The following is a 19,150-nucleotide window of genomic DNA, read 5'->3' as shown; positions in this document are numbered from 1 at the left end:
TTTTTTCCATTCTCTTATTAGAAAAAATTTCAAACATACAGAACAATTGAAAGAAAAGTACAATGAACATTCATATGCCTACCACCTCGATTCAGTAATTATTAACACATTTATAATATTTTTTGTATATCTTTTTCCATGAACTATTTAAAAATAAGTTTAAATATCACAACAATTCACCCCAAGTCTCCAGTATGCATCTCCGGTGAAGAAGACATTCTCCTATACAATCATACTACCATAATATATCTAAGAAAATTAGTAGTATTTCCCTAAAAACATCTAATATTTGGTCCATATTTAAAATTCGTAAGTTTTCAAAATCAGGATCCAATCAAACTTCACCTATTGAATTTTATATTGTCTTTCTAGTCTCTTAAAAGTAAGAAATGTGACAGCAAAACAAGAAGTACAATGAATACCATAACATATAAAATTGTAATTATTAATAGGTACATTAAAATGTTAACAAATTTATATATACCACAATTTACAAAACACATATATAATATCCTTTTTGGAAATAACATATTTAATTCAAGAGGAAATACAGACATATGCATTATCAAAACAGTGATCTGAAATGTAAGGTATAAATAACCGACTGTTGCTAAATAATAATAATGACAGATAAGAGATTTAATAGTTTTAGCAAATTTATAGCACACACTCTAAATCACTGGAAGTATTCATTTAAATACCTCATAATATTTTGGATCGAGGGTAATTGCATGATTAAAATCCAGGATCGAGCTATCCTTGTGGAGTTTCACTTTACAAAGCCCACGCTGATAAAAGCCTTCTGCAAAATTAGGATTTGTTTTCACAGCTTTTGTAAAAGAATCAAAAGCCTAGAAGAGTACATTGTCACAAAGCAAATGGTTTAATGAGTAAAATTTACTTGTAATGTTAAAAAATTACTGTATATAACTATTGTTGAAAGTTTTCCATCTTTTTTGGTCATTTTAAATACATTTTTTCCAGAAAACCTTGTGGAGCAAACAAAAGTAATATTTATAAACAAATCAGGTTCATTATTATAATTTATATATCCCCTTACTCCCAATTAATGTCTATATAACTTCTGTTGTTAGATTATAATACTTTTGCAGGTGTAATTTTAATAATTATTCTTCATATTGTGTTCATTCAAAGAAATCACAACCAGTACATTTGTCTTCCATGAGGACCCAAAAACCATAGCAGATGCAGTTATGAAATTTTAGAACAACAGAACTCCAAATTTTTTCCAACATTGTAATGTAAAGCTAGGTTTACTCTAGAAGACCAAAAGGACTAAAAACATGAAGAAAAAACTGTAATTAATCTTAATGGAACAATTAATCAAGTGCAACTCTTTTTCAAAGTTAGAGATGCAAGTGTCAGACACTCTCCCCTCCTAAGAGTCTAAGGACAGTGTGTGTGTGTGGGGGGGGGGGGGATGCATACGTGGAGGGAGAGAGATACATTTGTGGAATATCCAACATTAGCCTTTGGAAAATATCAATTATCTTACATATTTATCATGTCATTGACAATTCTGAAATAGAGAATTGTGTAAAATAGCCAAATACTGGGTAAGAATATAAAAATTGAATCAATTGGTTTTCAATGAATCTGGCCATCTAAATCGGTTTCAATCTGATTTAAACTGTTCGATGTCAATAACAGAAATCACCAATAACAGAAATCACTGTCTTAATCATTCCCCATTTATTCTATATTACAATGAACCACTCAATTTGAAGTACTTATAACTTAATAAACATATTAATGTGATAAAATTATTTTGCTATAATAATTTCTTACAATTTGATTTATTGTTTTGTTGACAAACACATACTAGTCTTTAGAATATTATTGACAAATAAGCATCAAGGAAAATATGTTGGATAAACAAAGCAAGGTCATTGGTATTGGAGGGTGCATACTGACTGTAATAAGCCAAGCTTCACAGGAAGCTTTGGTCTGCTGTACTGGTCTCCCCCTGTACAGGCAACCTTTAGAAATAGAACTAAATGCAAGCAATTTCTAAAATCACAAATAACCTACATGTCTAAATACACAAAATACCATTTGTAAGTTGCCTTCATCCATGTAACAAAGACCCAAGTTATACAGACAGTCTGCTGAAGCCTCTAAGGAATTTGGTCCTTTATTGGAATGAGCAAAGACATCCAACGCCTTTTTAAACATTCTCACAGCTTCCTACAACGATAAGAGAGAGGGTTGAGAATGTTTCTTTCTACTATTTACTTAACATGACAGCCTTTAAACATTAAAAGGAATCCTGAGCACACAGCCCTACGCACACACAGATCTCGCTGAGTGCTGCGAGAAGACCACTCGGCCTGTCTGATCGCATCAGGTGCCTATCCCACAAGCCAGTACTTCAGCAGGCTGACTCACATGGGCTTCTAACTACACTTTCTAAATTCTAAAGATCATTTTTTCTAGTCTTAAATTAAACCTAAACTTATAAACTAGTTTATGACCAATTTGCTGGTAATTTTCCTGAAGAGAATACTGGGCAGCAGTAAAAAAAATCTCCAGTGAAAATCTTATGTGGTTTTAATCAACCTTTGTTTGGCCCCGCTGTGCTCTTAATGGAGTTCAACTGACACTAGAAAACAAATTAACATCAAAACATCCATTTCAGCTAATCAAAAGAGTTGAAACTCATTAATGAAAGATACTCGATTTTCCAGATAGAAATGGCTTTTCACAATTAGCTAATCGATATATGTATCTATACAGAAACACAAATACCTGTGATTAGCACATTTTTAATTATATTAAATTGCTAAAGAAACAATGAGTTTAACTTGGATATGCTAAGTATCCATTTAAGTAAGTTAGCCTTTTCTCCACTTTACAGCCCACCTCACCACCATCCTTCCACCCCACTCTCAGCACACGACCTTTCCATATGAAAAATCATGACCTTGATTTACCCCCTTTCAACTTTTCATATATATATATATCTACCTTCCTCAATTTCCATCCTTTTCTCTCTCATCTTTGAAAGGATTCCTTTCCTTTTTCAGAGCTGACTCTTCCAGGTGTACCCTTGACCCCAACTCCTTCCGCCCAACCTGAGCATGACCTCTTTTGGATCTCTGGCCCCTTCACTGTTTCCTTGAGTCCATAAAGTCTTCCATCCCATTTAAATTTAAATGTGCACCTCTCTCTCAGTATTCTGAAAAGTCTCCTCAAAGCTCTTGGGGGCTTGCAGGTAAGGCATATTTATTCACATTCTGGAAATGGTACTGTGGCTGCTGTGTAGATAAACGCTTGGAACAGTATAACACTGATGCTATAATTCAAGCAAAATAAAAATATGTTCTGGACGAGAATACTGACCATAAAAATCAAGAAAGGAAGTAGATTTGAGAGATATTTAGAAAGTAGAACCAAGAGAACATCACTATTGATTTCAAAGAAGGGGGCAATCAAAGGTGACCCCAGTTTTCTAAAAGACCAATGAAGGCAAGGAGGAAGAGATTAAAGTAAATATAAGAGCATTCCTAAAAGAAGTTCAGTATCATAAAGGTGTCAATTCACCCTAAAATAATCTAGATGTTCAATAAAAGTCAGTCAAAATTTCAATGGGATTTTTAATGGACTTTGAAAAGCTGCATTTAAAATGTAGATAAAGGCATAAAGGCCCAAGAACAACCAGAAATTTCCTAAAGAATATAGTGTGGGCATTTGTTCTACCAGATATGAAGAATTATAATAAAGCTATAGTAATTAAAACATTAGACTATTAGGCCAGGAACTGAAAGACTGACCAAAGGAACAGAATAGAAATAGAGAGCTCAAAATCAGATCCATGCATAAGTGAAAATGTAGTATGATAGATGTTGCATTTCAGATCTTTCAGTTAAAGAGAACATTTCAATAAATGACACTGGAACATATGAATATCCACATGGGAAAACTGAAATAGCATAACTGTCTCACACTCAAATATATATATATATTTAATGTAGAGTAAGTTCCTAAATAGAAAAAGCAGAATTTTTAAACTTTTAGAAGAAAATATGGAAAAATATCTTTATGACCTTGGAGTTCTTAAGCAAAAAATTTTAAAGCCATGAAACAAAAAATAGATATATTTAACCACATACAAATTAATGAGTCAAAATTATACCACATAGAACCACATAGTTCTGCTATGCCAGCCAGAACTTTTAGCCCTGGCTGGCATAGCTCAGTAGATTGAGCGTGGGCTGTGAACCAAAGCATCGCAGGTTCGATTCCCAGTCAGGAAACATGCCTAGGTTGCAGGCCACAGATCCCAGCAACCGCACATTGATGTTTCTTTCTCTCTCTCTTTCTCCCTCCCTTTCCTCTCTAAAAATAAATAAATAAAATCTTTTTTAAAAGTTTTAAAAATTAAGAACTTTTGTTCACCAAAAGGCACCACAAAAAAATAAAAATAAAATAAAAGACAGCCACATGCCCTGACTGGTGTGGGTCAGTGGGCTGGGCATTGTCCTGCAAACCAAAACATCACTGGTTCAATTCCTGATCAGGGCACATGCATGGGTTGTGGGCCAGGTCCCAGGTTGAGGGCATGTGAAAGGCAACCAATTGATGTTTCTGTCTCACGTCAACATTTCTCTCTCTTTTGCCCCCATTCCCTCTCTCTATAAATAAATAAAATCTTAAAAAGAAAACAGCCACAAATTGCAAGAAGATATATATCATATATAGCCAACCAAGATTTAAAAACAGGATTTCACTTTTAAATGCCTAAAACTGATACACATAAGACAAAAAATGTGCATAGAAAAATGTTAGGAGAGGAAATATGAGTGGCTAATAAACATATAAAAAGATGTTCAACCTTTGCTCAAATTGAGAAGTGTGAATTCAGACCAGAATAAGACATCAGTTTTTAATCACCAGATTGATAAGAATGCCATCTGACAACACCAATTATTGTAGAGCAGCAACTTTGAACCAGTTTCATCTCACGGCACACATAAACTGATTCCTAAAATTCTGAGGCACACCAAGAAAACATCTTTTTTGCTGAAACAAAAAAATAAAGGTATAATTTTGACTCATTCGCACTGGATAACTATTGTGTTAGCTGTTGTCATCTCTTCAAAATTTTTAGTGAACTTTGCAAGATCATAACATTTCATCTTAAGAAGATACTGTCCTCTGGAAGAAATAATACCTTTTTAATTTGACAATCTAAGGGAAAAGGGGTCAGTACCCCTGACTAAATAGTCAGGTATTGCACGTGGGAAAAATTCTTGTGTACACCGGTTGAAAATCGCTGTTGTAAAGGATGCACATCAGCAGGAATGCTCAAAATGTAGATGGGGGAGTCCAGTAACACAGCCCTATGGAACAATGTATCATTTTCTTGAAAGTTAAGCATTGGCATCCTGTACATACCAACAATTTCACTCCTAAGAAATTCTGGAAACTCCTGGAAAACTGCTCCACATGTTAACAGGAGACATGAAAAAAGAATATTTATAGTGGCCCTACTCTTAAGAGAGAAAGAAAGCTTTCATTTTTGTTTTAAAAATTCATTCATAATTATTTTTCAAAGAATCTTTTAATTATTGTAATCTTTTCAAGCATCACTCTTTACTAAACTGAGTGGGATTTTTTTAAAAAAGAGGAAAAAAATAAAAGGAAGCAGCCCAAATGTTAACAGAAGGATCAATAAATAATAGTTTTGTAAAAAGATATTTAAGTAGTCATTCTGAGCAGAACATAAAAATTCCATTAATAGGTTTCATACCTTGTTTCTCTTGGCCTTCATTTGGGCTTTCGCTAATAGAGTGTACATGGCAACATCAGGCTTGATCAAAGTGACCCGGTCCAAGACCTGAATGGCCTCATCATGGTTTTCACAAAAAGAGTAAATGAGAGCTTGCTGTATAGGACTCAAATCAATGACGCCTGCAAGGAAAGGGAAGGTTATCAATGCCTTTGCCAAGTATCTGGGTTTTGGAATACATGTGAAATTTTAAGGAAGTCAAGCAACTCAATAATCTATCTTTGAATATGAATTGACAAGATAATGTCTTACTAAAATCTGTTTACTATCAACAAACAATAAGACATTCCAATACAAACAGAAAAATATAAGTGTGAGCCTGGTATTTCCTATAATAATCTCTCTCACAAAATTCAGTTATCTAACTATGACTTTGAGTGCACTCTTCAAGCTATCTGCACATAGCTATTGTAAATAGTGTAAAAATTTTGAAGAGATGATTTCTTTTAAGTTAAGACAATTATAATCTTGCATTAATTATATTTACCTTTGTTCATTTCTGCTACTTGATAAATAGTGAACTTTGCAAGATCATAACATTTCATCTTAAGAAGATACTGTCCTCTGGAAGAAATAATACCTTTTTAATTTTAAACAGTTAAAAAGAGTTTTTCAACAACAAAGTTTCTTATATCCAGTTACTTAAACTTTTACATTTATAATATAGTTATTTATATTTATATATGTATGATAAAAACAATCTGAACAGTAGAAACATGTACGTAATCTAAATGGACCAATTAGCTTGGAGATGTGATGAGAAAACTATTTAGAAAATGAGAAGCTGACAGAAAAATACTTAAATCTTTTTACAGTTACCTGTATTTAAAATATTATACCCTGTTACTAAGAAGTTACTAAAAGAGAAACACAGTTCAAGGCACACAAAAGTGGAAAAGTATTTAAATACATTGTTAAAAGGTGGTTTGAGAGTTTAAAAACAAAACTCTTGCTTGGGCATTGTCTCCAAAAGCGAAAGGTCCATGGTTGAATTCCCAGTCGCAGGTTTGGTCCCTAGTTGGGGCGCATACAAGAGGCAAGTGATTGATATTTCTCCCTCACATTAATGTTTTTCTCCCTCTCTTTCTCCCTTCCTTTCCCTCTCTCTAAAAATAAAAATCTTAAAAATAATAAACAAATAAATAAAACAGAGCAAACTTATCAGAAAGCTTGCTCTAGTCCATTTTCCCATATCTGTAAGTCTATTTCCCATGTTAGATACTATAACATATTTTTGGTGGTGATACTCATAACTTGCAATGGGTCTCTTTACAGAAAGCTCTATGGCCTTTCAAATACAATTCAATGTGCCACTTTTGTTTTCTTTGTTCACTGAATTGGCTGAGGTTTACATTTGGTACTTCTGTGGACATAATTAAACAACTATTCAAAATATGTTAACTTATTTTTATGAGCTATGTGGTAACTATAAAACCAGTAATCCAAAGAGGTCTTTGAGAACTTAAAACACAGTGGTTGGGAGATGGCCACTGATGAAAGATTAAATGTAAAATGAGGAAGTTGGAAGGATCAAGAGAGAACTTAAAGAAGGATTCTGTTTCTATGCCCATACCTTATTATATACAATTGGATTCCATCTGGATGAAGGTGGATAGCACGAGACAACTCTCTTACTGCCTTTTTCAGTTTATGCACCTGTTGATCAATAAACAGAAACTTAGCTCATAATATCACTCATTGCTTCCATTCTAATGTTTATCCCCCTCTCATCCTTCAATATAGAAATTTTTCAGAAACATCTAGTACACATTTTTCTTGAATTATTATAGCAAATGGGATACAAAGAAGTAAAAGGAAAACTTTGTCATGCAGTTTTTTGTTTTATTAAAACTACTTATCTTTAATTTTGAATTTTTATACATATCTACATAGATAACTTTACATAAATATGATCATATCATACATTCTAGTTTGTTTTTCCTTTTAGCTTAGCTTTTTAATTTTTCTCCCTCATCCATAACACCTTTTCCATCAAACTTTATTCATGTTAATAAATAAACTAGTATGCAAAAGAGGGCAAAAATGAAAGTCAATTCCACTTAAAAATTAGGAAGAAAAAAGAAGTTTGCACTTAAATTAATAAGTAAATGAGTGAATAAAGCAAAATTCAAGAATAACAACAAAAGATGCCTGCTTAAAATCAATAGAAACATTGTGTACATTGATTTTTTCCTTAACACTGGTCACAGAAACATAATCAGGATTTGTACAAATTTGGGGGCAAAAACTTATTACCATGGGGAACATCACAAAAGGAGGATTACACAAACCCCAGCAAACTGAACCTGGATGACCAATGGCACCTCTTACTGTGCTGACACATGGAGATGCAAAGAGGAGAATGCACTGATTTGTACGTGGAAGTGGACAGTACTTGTTGAAATGGTAAAAATGGTTTTGGAGGAAATAGCGGGCAGAGTCAAAAGAGAGAAACCTAATGGAGAGTTTGAAACATGTTCAAATCAATTTGAGGATTTTGTGTAACTTCAGGCCTGCTACGTTTCAAGTTGACCCTGCTCAAGTTAGTGTAATTATTACATCATCTATCCATATGTCTGTTCTACTTGTAAATATTTAGGCATTAAGGAGGCCCTGGCTGGGAAGCATGGAGGCTACCTCTCTGCTCTTTATGAGATGCCCTGGGGTTGGACTTCTCCAGAGAATCTTACATTAGATTCACCCTAGGGACTGAACCTGCACAGTAGGTATGTATGTGTATTCTATATATATACACACGATTGGACCTGTTAATTGTTTTATTTACGTGGGATCATATTGTATACGCTTTACACTCCTTTCTGAATTTTGCTTTTCTTTTCATTCATTCATTTTCAAATTTTTATTTATTTATTTGAGAAAGAGAGAAGCATCAATTTGTTGTTCTACCCATCTATGTACTAATTGGTTGCCTCTTGTATGTGTCCTGACCCAAGTATCAGGATGATGCTATAACCATATAATCAACTGAGCTACACAGCCAGGGCCCCGAATTTTGCTTTTCTTATCCAATGAAATCTCATGGAAATCTTTCCCAGTTAGCTGATATAGTTCTTTTCTTAAGTTAAATGTATTGGTGCAACATTGGTTAATAACATTATATAAGTTTCACATGCATAATTCTATAATATATCATCTGTATATTATATTATGTGCTTACCACCCAAAGCTAGTCTTCTTCCAACATCATATGATACAGCACTAATTATTTTTGAACTACATAATATTCTCTGTGTGTGCATAAAATACAATTTATTCATTACTATGCAGAGATTTTTGCCTCCTTAGAGCAAAGAGTCTTTGAATACATGTTCTTATACTGGGCTTGGTTTCTGAGTGCATTCAAAGGAAATTCCAGAAGCCCTCAGCTTCAACAAAGTGGAGTTAAAGCCAAAGTACTACATACCACAGGTATGTCCATCTCTTCCCCAGCAGGAGCCAAGAGCAGACTTGCTCTGGGGACAATATTAAACCTGCCCCAGGTCTTCTACCTCTATCATCAGGGAGCTAAGGGCTTTGAATGGGACTCTGTTCACACTAGGTCCTGAGATGCAGACAATAGAAAACAGAGCCTCTAGCCAACTCTCAGTTGATAAGCAGTGTGAGCAAGAAAAAAAAAAACTCTGTTATTTTAACACAGTGATTTTGAAGTAGATTTTATGTTTTGTGGGGGAGGGTGTTTTGTTTTGTTGTTGGGGTTTTTTTCAACAACATAACCCAGCCCATCCTGACTGAAACCAGTGCAACTAAAGGACTCGTAGGGTAGGACAGAAAGGCAACAAGCCCATTCACTTGGGCTTCTGTGGGGCTTTGGCATCTGCAGGGTTTGGCTTTCATTCTGATTGCAAAGGGAAGCTACTGAAGGGTTTAGGGCAAAGAAGTGAAATAATCTGACATGTTATAATGTTACAGGGTGCAACCAAGAGGGAGGATCCCAAATAGGCATTTGAAATGGGGTCCAGAACTCAAGGTGTCCAGGAGATTTTAAGGTGTCTTCACCCCTTCCCCCACAGGTGCAAGTTGGGGGAAGGGGCACACAGAGCAAGAGCATGCAGGGCAGCTTTGCAGCTAATCCATGGCATGGTCATTTAGCATACCTATAGCCTTTGGCTGGTCACTTAGATATGCTAAATAGCTATGGCCATGCTCAAGGCCAGGGGGATGGAAAGGGACCTCCCCCCCAAGATGGGACCTGGGGGGCAGGTCCTCTGAGTTACGGCGCCTGCGTGGGAGCTGGGAGAAGATTGGCTCCATGACATGGGGTGACACCTGCCCAGACCCACGATGGCGACCAGAAAAGCTGGAGAAGACAGCAGATTGAGGGCAAGTGTGCCCAAGTGTAGGAGGAGTTGGAAATGGGGCTGCAGAAGAAGATTGGCGTGGGGGATTTAAACCCAGACATGGTAGCCATTTGGAGAGAACCACGTGGCCTGGACAGAGTGGGGACTCTCCCTTCCCGTGGCCCTGGGAGAGAGGACCACATGCCTTTGCCAGAGTGGGGACCCCCCCTCCCCGCAGCTTTAGAAGGGGGAACCACTACCTGGTTTTAGCAGAGATCCCGGCGACTCAGCTGAGGGTTCCGGGAACCCAGGGAGGTCTCCCAGTCGAGACGGAGTACTAACTGGGAAGAACCAGAGGACTGCCTGAGCCATGGACTTCTATTTCCTTTCCTGAGATACGGTATTCTGGACTGGGCAAAGGGGGAAGGAAGGACTGTGTGTTTGTGGGTGTTTTTAGGGACTTTAGGATTTTTGATAAAGACATTAGGTCACTACTTGAAGTTTGTATAGCATTAAATAAACATTTCCTTTCCTTTTCACAAATCTCTGGCATTGAGAGACGTCTTTCCTAGGGCGGCAGACATAACGGACCCGGGGCCTTCTTTCAATAATAGTATATCGTCCCAGGCCCCCCCCTTGTTTGTTCTGTAACAATAACAGCATCACTATGGCTTTTGTATTGAAAAGACAACAAAAAGGAGTAAAGCACAGAAGCAAAAAGACCAAAAGGGCGACTTCAGTAATCCTGATGAGAAGTGGCAGGGTCTTGGGCAGGGTGGTTAGTGGTGGAGTCATGGAAAGCGATACCTATTTTGAAAGGTAGAAACAAGAGTTAACAGTGTTTCTGGAAAGTCAGATTTAGTTGGAGTCAGCGAAGACTCCCTGTTTACTGTAGTGTTTGAATTTGTTATGCCAAGGATGTATTACATATTAAAGTTTAAATAACTTTGAAATTCAACAAAATCTAAAGGAAAGTGTGAGTGAGTGGGGCCCCACTCTGTGTACGAAGTCCATGCTGTGAACTCACCCACTCACTAACACATAGGCACAGGACGGACGGACGCCAAAATGTTAACAGCAGTTATCTCTAGAGAATGAAATTGTGGATAATTTCAAACTTATTTCTATTTATACACAAATAAAATTATTATCTACAATAAGCATATATTGCTGTTGTAATTAGAAAAAAAGGTATTATTTTTTAAAGGAAATGAAAGATAAAAATTCATACTTCATCAACATAGGCTTTATTAGGGCAATTATAGCTAACTACATCTACTTAATATTTATTGCTTATAAATGCACCAGCCTCTGTAATTAGCTGAAAAAGAATACATTAATATATATATATATCTTAAGTTATATTGAGCAAATATCCAGAAAATTTAAACTCTAAAACAAAATCAAGGTTCTCAAAACTTAAATACCTTGTGATAAGTTTCTGCGCGACAAATATAGCTTTGAATGCATGAAGGATCATATTTAAGAGCCTCAGAAAAATACCAAATGGCTTCAGTGTAGTTATTCAAGTGTAGCAGGTGTATGAGGCCAATGTTTATATAAGCCAAAGTAATAGTTCTAAAAAATTGAGAAAGCAAAATCTTATTAGACATCTTAATTATTCCAAATGTTTTCTAATTATGAATGAACCTAATGAAATACAGCAATATATGGCAAGGATTTTTTAATGTCTCACCAAAGCGAAGCAAATTAATCAACTACTCTCTGTTAAAAATTATAAACACCTTTATAAAATCCTTAGCAGGAAATATTTGTTGTTCAGGAATGGAATTCCTGAAGTCTTCTAGAGTCCTTAGCAATACTGTTACAGGGTGCAGCCAAGAGGGGGGACCCCAAATGGGCATTTGAAATGGGGTCCAGAACTCAAGGTGTCCAGGAGATTTTTGGATGTCCTCACTCTCACTCCCCAGGTGTGGGTTGGGGGAAGGGACAAATGGAGCAGGGCCATTGAGAGCTGTTTTGCATAGCAAAAGCCTTACAGCTAACCTCTGATATGGTCATTTAACATATCTATAGCCTTTGGCTGGTCACTTAGATATGTTAAATAGCTGTGGCCATGCTCAGAGCCAAGGGAATGGAAGTAACTTCCCCCCCAAGATGTGACTGGGGGCAGGTCCCCCAAGTTACAGCGCCTGCATGGGAGCTTGGAGATGATTGGCTCCAGGACTTGGGGCCACATCTGCCCAGACTCATGATGGCAGCCCAGTAAAGCTGGAAGGGTATCAGTTCTGGCATGTGAAGCCGAGTGCGGGAAGAGTCGGAAATGGGGCTGCAGAGGAAGATTGGTGCGGGGATTTAAACCGAGATGCAGCAGCCATTGGAGAGAGAATGCACAGCCCTGAGAGGAAGAACCATGCAGCTGTGGAAGTGCAGAGAGGATCAAACCACACAGCTTTAGCAGAGTGGAGACTCCCGCGGCCCTGAGGGAGAGAACCACGCGGCTCTGGCAGAGTGGGGACTCCTGTGGCCTGGGGAGAGACGACCACGTGCCTTTGCCAGAGTGGGGACCCCTGCAGCTTTAGGAGATACAGTACTCTGGACTGGGCAAAGGGGGAAGGAAGGAAGGAAGGACTGTGTCTGTTTGTGGGTGTTTTAAGGAACTTTGGGATTTTGGTAAAGACATTAGGTCACTACTTGAAGTTTGTATAGCATTAAATAAACATTTCCTTTCCTTTTCACAAATCTCTGGCATTGAGAGACGTCTTTCCTCTGGCGGCGGACATAATGGATCTGGGGGCTTCTTTCAGTAATAGTATATCGTCCCAGGCACCCCCTCCTTGTTTGTTCTGTAACAATACTTTACTCTTCCTTGACTCAACTAAAAAGTTTTTGCCTCACATTTTACTATATTTGCCATGAGAAACAATGGTAGTTGAGGCTTGTGGTTAAATATCCTCTCCACACAGATATTAACCCAATTTCTTTCTATACCAAATAAATGTTTTTTTCACTTAGAATCAAACAATTTCAATATACAAATTACCTTAGAAATCACCCTATTCAACGCCCCTGTTTCAAAATGAGGAAACTACACATCCTACAGCCTAACTTCACAGAAGCCCTTACCCTTTACCTAAAAAATGCCAATGTTCCTACTGCCCACGTTTTGGCTTTCGGCAACTGAAACTCTTGCCTTTCCCTTCCTGGTTCAAAAATATCCAAAAGAAAACCACTGTGGCTATTATGGAGCCATGCTCCAAGGCTTTCCCAAGACAAGTTCAAAACTTACTTTATTGATAAGCTAAGTAAATAGTCTGGTGGTTGGCACTGAATTAACATGATTTATTACACTTTCTGAAATCTTCTATTTTGATAAGTGTTGAGGAAAGGGGGGATTATTTGATTAAATTTTGTTTTACAGCTTAACATTCTGACTAGTGTGTGTAACTTTGTGTTCCTTCCTGTACCTATGTTCTAAATGTTACTGGCTTTTTTCTTTTGCTTTACTAAACAAAATGAAGTCAGAAGTTCTAAATAGAGGTTTCCTTCTATTGAGTTGTGTGCTGTGCATAGCAACGATATGGCAAGCAGAACACTCTGTCATTATTTTAAAACTTGATGACAGTGTTTCATAAAAGTCACTTCAAAAGCTCTAATCTGGGCATCCCAAAGTGTTTTTAAAACTTGTTAATTTTTTTTATCTATGGATTTAATTCCTCACAAACCCATTTGATCTCTAAAATTTCCAAAAGTATCTGAGGCACAGATTTTAACAATGGGTCTTATTTCAGAAGTAATCTTGTTTTTAGAAGTAATATTCTATTCTCGAATTATCTTATAATTGTCTTGTTTTTTACCAAGTTATTAATAAGGAAGGGAAAAAGCTTTTTCTTTTATTTTGTTCTTTCTAAAATTTTATAGAAAAAGGAGATTAGTAAAAAATGAAAAGGAAAACTTACCTTTCCAGAGAAATAACAGTTTCAAAGTCATTAATTGCCAGCAACCAATGTTTTAGATCTGCATAGAGTATGCCCCGATGTAGAAAACAACCAAAATTCTCATAGCCATCATTTATGAGAGCTTAAAAGTAAAAGTATATCTCTTACGCAGGTTCTGAACAAACATATCTGAGTTACATTTAACTCTATAATGCTTCTACTTTTTAAACATTATATAAAATAAGACATCTACAAAGAGTGTACTTATTTGAAGAGTAAAAATAGTGTTTGCATAAACGGTATTTGTTTATAAGTAACAATGTGGTTATTAGGATTCACACACTCATTAGAGCTGGACGAAATCCTGATGGTAACCTAGGATAGTCCACTCACTTTACAGATGAACAGACTAAGGTTCAATGAGTGGGGCTAGGTACATTGACCTTGATAGTGATGCAAGTCAATGGCAAAGAAGGGCATAGAATCCAGAATCTACCTTCTGATTCATTTCAGTGGACTGCAGTGAGAAAGGTGCCATTGCCCTTACTGGCTCAAGTGGAAGACAAGAAGCCATTCTTTGGCTAATGGCCAAAAACAGGCTCTAGGACAAGTCCAGGCTGAGGCATATGGCAGAGTTCCAGCTGATACACATAAACCAGGGCTGGCAGCTCAAAGAGGCTACTTCCTGGGAAATAGAACTTAGAGTTAAGGCAGGTAACCTGTCCCAAATAACAGAAGCATGGGGCAAAAAGTGCCTCATCTCAATACTCCAGATTTGTGACTGTTGTTGTTACCGAACCAAAGTGGGGGTTCGCTGCCCACTGCCACCTATAGGCAAATTCTGGAGGCAGAGGTTGGTGAGAAAAGAAAGAGGTCTTTTTCAAATGCTGTACGATCTGTGAAAATGGCAGACTCTTGTCTCAAAAGCCCATCCTGTCCCGAAAGCCCAGAAGAAACCCCATCCACCCTCAGCCAGACCAAAACCAAAGGCAGCATCCATACTTCCTTCTCCCATTTAAAATGCCATTCCCTGGGAGCCACAGGCGGCTACTGAGTGGTCATCCAGGAAGGTGTCAAGCTCTGTCCTTGGAACCAGTGTGTGGGGCAGGTGCCACCATTGGCCACGTAGCTTCTAGGACCAGAAGTTCTCACAAATGCACTGGCCAGTACATTCATGAGATGGGCCAGAGAGCCATTCCTTCCTTTCCTTGGTTTCATATTAGTTTCCCATGCAGACCAGCTTCCCTAGCCCCAACTTCAATGTGCCCTGGGAGGGTCCAGCCACCAACCAATCCCTTCTTTTTCCCAGGCTAGAGTGACAGATTTCTTTAATGCAGTACCTACCCCTGCCACCATTCTGACTTCTATGGCACATGTGCCTGCCTTTCCCGGGTCCCACCCCCAATCAGGTACCAGAAGAGGGTAGAAGGGCATTTTCCCCTATCCAATTATTTTGGATTTACTAGCAAGTCTTGCACATGCTCACTGCAATCTTGCCTAGGAGCGGGGGATCTGCCACCAGGTTATTGGTATCATCATCCGTAACCATTCTAGGTGTCATCTCATGTCTCCTTACTTACTGATTCCCCTTTCACTTTCAAAAACATGCTACTAAATTGGGTGGGTTTTCCAAAATATTTCATCTATGTCTTCTACAGTTCTCAAGCTTGTTCCAGCCGAGAAGGGAAAGTTTTACCAAAAATATGCACTGTGTTCACAGTCTGGGATACAAATATTCACAGTTACAGATTTTTAGAAGTATGCCTAGTGCAAAGAATTTGGTCATACAGATTAGGTGAATAATCACTTGAAGGCAATCTGACTCTTCAGTTCACAGTGTGATCAGCTAGCAAAGAGAGAGTCACCTGCAGTTTGGTGGTTGCTCTAGAAAAATGGAAACATTCTTCTTCAGACAAAAATATTAAAATTACTTAACTGCTCTGTGCCTTGGTTTTCTCATCAGTAAAAGAGGGATGGTACTAATATTCCCTCATCATATTATTCTGAATATTCATTGAGACACTCCATATATAGCACTTAGAATAATCCTTGACAATAAAATACCAAATAAATGTTAGGTATTATTATTAGCTTAGAAAAATATTCTGGAGGTCCTTTTTGATTGTGGAAGATAAAACTCCTCAGGTTAGACTAGGAAAGGATTGAGGTCAAAACCAAGCTGGTCTGCTCTGAATAATTAAATAACAAACATTTTGTATTATTGTAAAAGCTTAAAAAAGAGGCAGTAAGAAGCCCAAAATGTGGGGAAGGAGGGAACATGAAAAAGAGGCCTTCAGAAGCCAGGGTGAAAGGGTTTCAGCCAGATGGCAAATGAACAGAGCTGACAGAGTTAGATAAACTTACAGACATGGGGGCATTTAACCTTCAAATTTAAATTGTCTACGCTAACTTTATCCTTTGAACCCTGCAACATTCAGTAACAGACAGTGGCCACAAAAAATGAGGAAGCGAGCAAAAAAAAGTGGAGAATCAATCAGAGGGCAGGTGTCAGCTACGATGATTACAAGAGAATTAAACAGGAATCCACAGACTTCTCTTCAAAGAAATCTGGGAAACAGAGAGAGGGCAGTAGACTCCTCTTAGCACAAAGGGTGGGATTTGAATTATTTGAATATTCATGGCAGGGTGATCTCAGGTAGCAAATGGACTTAGAAGCATCAAATACCAATCATCTTAAATTACCTTCCCTGAAGAGCTCTGTATTCTTCTTGTGACTCTAGTTGTCTCTTAATCTCTAGATATTGCCTCATCTAGGATTCTAGCACTTTGCACCCAGGTGAACATAGGTATGTTTGGAGTGTTGGTTGGAATTTGCTGATCAGGAAGGGCTAATATATTCAGCTGGGGACTGCTTACTGAGCACTTACTCTAAGCCCAGAATTATGCTGGACATATTCCTATACCAAAAACACACTGGCAATAGGGTAAGTTGAAAATGGCCACTTTTAACTGTTGCCTTCCTCTTATTGAAGATTCTCAAAGCCCATTTTTAGTTTAAGAGCTAAATAACTCTGGATTTGATTAATCCATGGGCTGGGCCTATGCAGTAGGACATAGCCCACCAGGAAAATACACTATCATTTTAGCAAGCTGACAGGAAACAGACCTGAACTTCCAGAAATATCCTCAGAACTCAAGATGCACAGAGATTTTTTTATATGGTATTCTCCTTTTGCTACAATTACACACACATGTAAACAAACATTTAGACACATACATTAAAAGGGCATATTAAAAACACTTTTTGCTAAACTATTTTAGCTTATAAGAACATTATACACACACACACACACACACACACAAGAGGTATGTCCAGAAAAAGCCCAGCCATTGCTAATATAAAGAGAAGGGTTTGCATGACATCAACGTAACCTGGCAGCCAAGGAGAGTGGACTGGAATGCACATGTGTGAACAATGATAATTTCACAATGGGGGTCACAGATGCCATTGAGTGAGCATGTGTACTGTGTGTCCATTTCATTCAAAATGAGTGAGCAAGGAGAGCAACTAATCTGCATCAAATTTTATGTTAGGCTTGAACGTTCCTCTGCAGAAAATATTCATGATTCAGAAAGCTAAAGCTATGGGCAAGTATGATTAGCAGCTTTATCATGACAATGCACTTACTCATGCGTCATGTCCTGTGCAGAGTTTTTTGGCAAAACATTAAATCACCCAGGTAACTCAGGCCCACTATAGCCCAGATTTGGTGCCCTGTGACTTCTGGCTTTTCCCCAAACTAAATGAATGTCTCTGTTTTTCATATTACACATATGGATGCCTTCTGGGCATACCATATACCCACACACACTCATAGTTAAGTATATAAATGTACACTACTATGTAAGTATATATAACTATATGATAATATACATATTACATTAGTAATCCCACATTAGTATTCTACTCAAAGTGATATGCTGATCCTCAGAAAAAATTCCTATGTATGTACATTTGAAGACAAAGTACCTGAAACACTGTAGTCCTGGAGTGCTCTAAAAGGGTTACTCTTTCTCAATAAGCAGGCTCTATAATACAGTGCTAACCAGTTATTAGGATCTAAGTGAATTGCAACAGAAAGGTCTTGAGTTGCTTGCTTATAAAGATGTCGTTTAAAATATGCTCTCCCTCGGTATGTCCTAGAAAAGGAAAAGAAATTCATTTTAACATGTATTGCAAAATATACATTTACCCTTTATGGCAAACCTATACAACTAATTTCATATTTAATAATTTGTGTTTATTTTTTCTTGCTTCCCAAGAAAGTTGATCACAAAATTAACAGCCAAAAGGATATAAACTTTTTATAAACAAATCAATTATACTTTATTGTATATAACTATATGCTTATTAACAACATATTCCATATTAATTGTTTGCTTACTAATTTTATAACATTTCTTTACATTTATCAGAGAGGTATGTCAATAAAATAATATGAGATTTTAAAATTTGTATTATTTTGAGTACCCAAAATGTAAGGCTCTAATTTACACAAGACTGTTCTATAGAAAAATCAAATAATTCATTTTGAACAAAATGTGCCTCACTGGGTAGAATTATTATGGTATTTTTACCCCCAAGACTGAAGATGTGCCCAAATAAATGGGAGGCTGCTCTACATATATAAAAGCTATTATATCAGTTCTGTGAATTGGATTCTATCTCCATTAACTTTGACTCTGATTTCAAAATTATTATTATTGAATTATACTCAAATTTATCACAATACATCAATTCCTGAAAATCTCATTTTCAATCACTTAATAATATAAACCAAATCAGCTTTTAGAAATAAAGGAAAAACAGGAGGAATTGCTAGTAGGTTGCCTGCTCTGATGAAAATAATCCAGGGGGGAGATAAAAATAGCTCAAAAAAGTTACATTATGAAAACGATAGTAATTTTGAGAAGAGAAGCAGCCTGTATACTGGCAGACTGGTAACAGAGGTCTTTCAAAAGCACTACACATCCTGAGATCCAGGATATTTTATCTTGGAGCAAAATATTTTTTTGCCCCATCTTTTAGAAATGTCTGATTTATTTCCTAATGAATATAAGAATTTTATATTTATTTTAAATTATTTCTGGCTGCTAGAGAATATTACTAATTACTTTTC

The 19,150-nt window shown here is 36.9% G+C and overlaps 1 protein-coding gene across 1 annotated transcript in view; it reads right to left on the bottom strand.

Moving 5' to 3' along the window:
- TTC6 (tetratricopeptide repeat domain 6) overlaps nucleotides 1–19,150 on the bottom strand; it is a 227,119-nt gene that overhangs the window by 31,787 nt on the left and 176,182 nt on the right. Inside the window, exons 16-23 of the mRNA XM_045848545.1 lie at nucleotides 18,001–18,170; nucleotides 14,031–14,151; nucleotides 11,538–11,688; nucleotides 7,386–7,468; nucleotides 6,300–6,376; nucleotides 5,774–5,934; nucleotides 2,074–2,208; nucleotides 702–851 (exon numbers count right to left, since the gene is read on the bottom strand). Coding sequence (XP_045704501.1) covers nucleotides 702–851; nucleotides 2,074–2,208; nucleotides 5,774–5,934; nucleotides 6,300–6,376; nucleotides 7,386–7,468; nucleotides 11,538–11,688; nucleotides 14,031–14,151; nucleotides 18,001–18,170 — 1,048 coding nt within the window. The remainder of the gene's footprint in view (nucleotides 1–701; nucleotides 852–2,073; nucleotides 2,209–5,773; nucleotides 5,935–6,299; nucleotides 6,377–7,385; nucleotides 7,469–11,537; nucleotides 11,689–14,030; nucleotides 14,152–18,000; nucleotides 18,171–19,150) is intronic.

The sequence above is a fragment of the Phyllostomus hastatus genome, unplaced genomic scaffold, assembly GCF_019186645.2.
Source record: "Phyllostomus hastatus isolate PE091 unplaced genomic scaffold, TTU_PhHast_1.1 phas_contig_62, whole genome shotgun sequence".
NCBI lineage: Eukaryota > Metazoa > Chordata > Mammalia > Chiroptera > Phyllostomidae > Phyllostomus > Phyllostomus hastatus.
The sequence above is the reverse complement of the archived record's forward strand: the minus strand, read 5'-3'. Positions and strand labels throughout refer to the sequence as shown.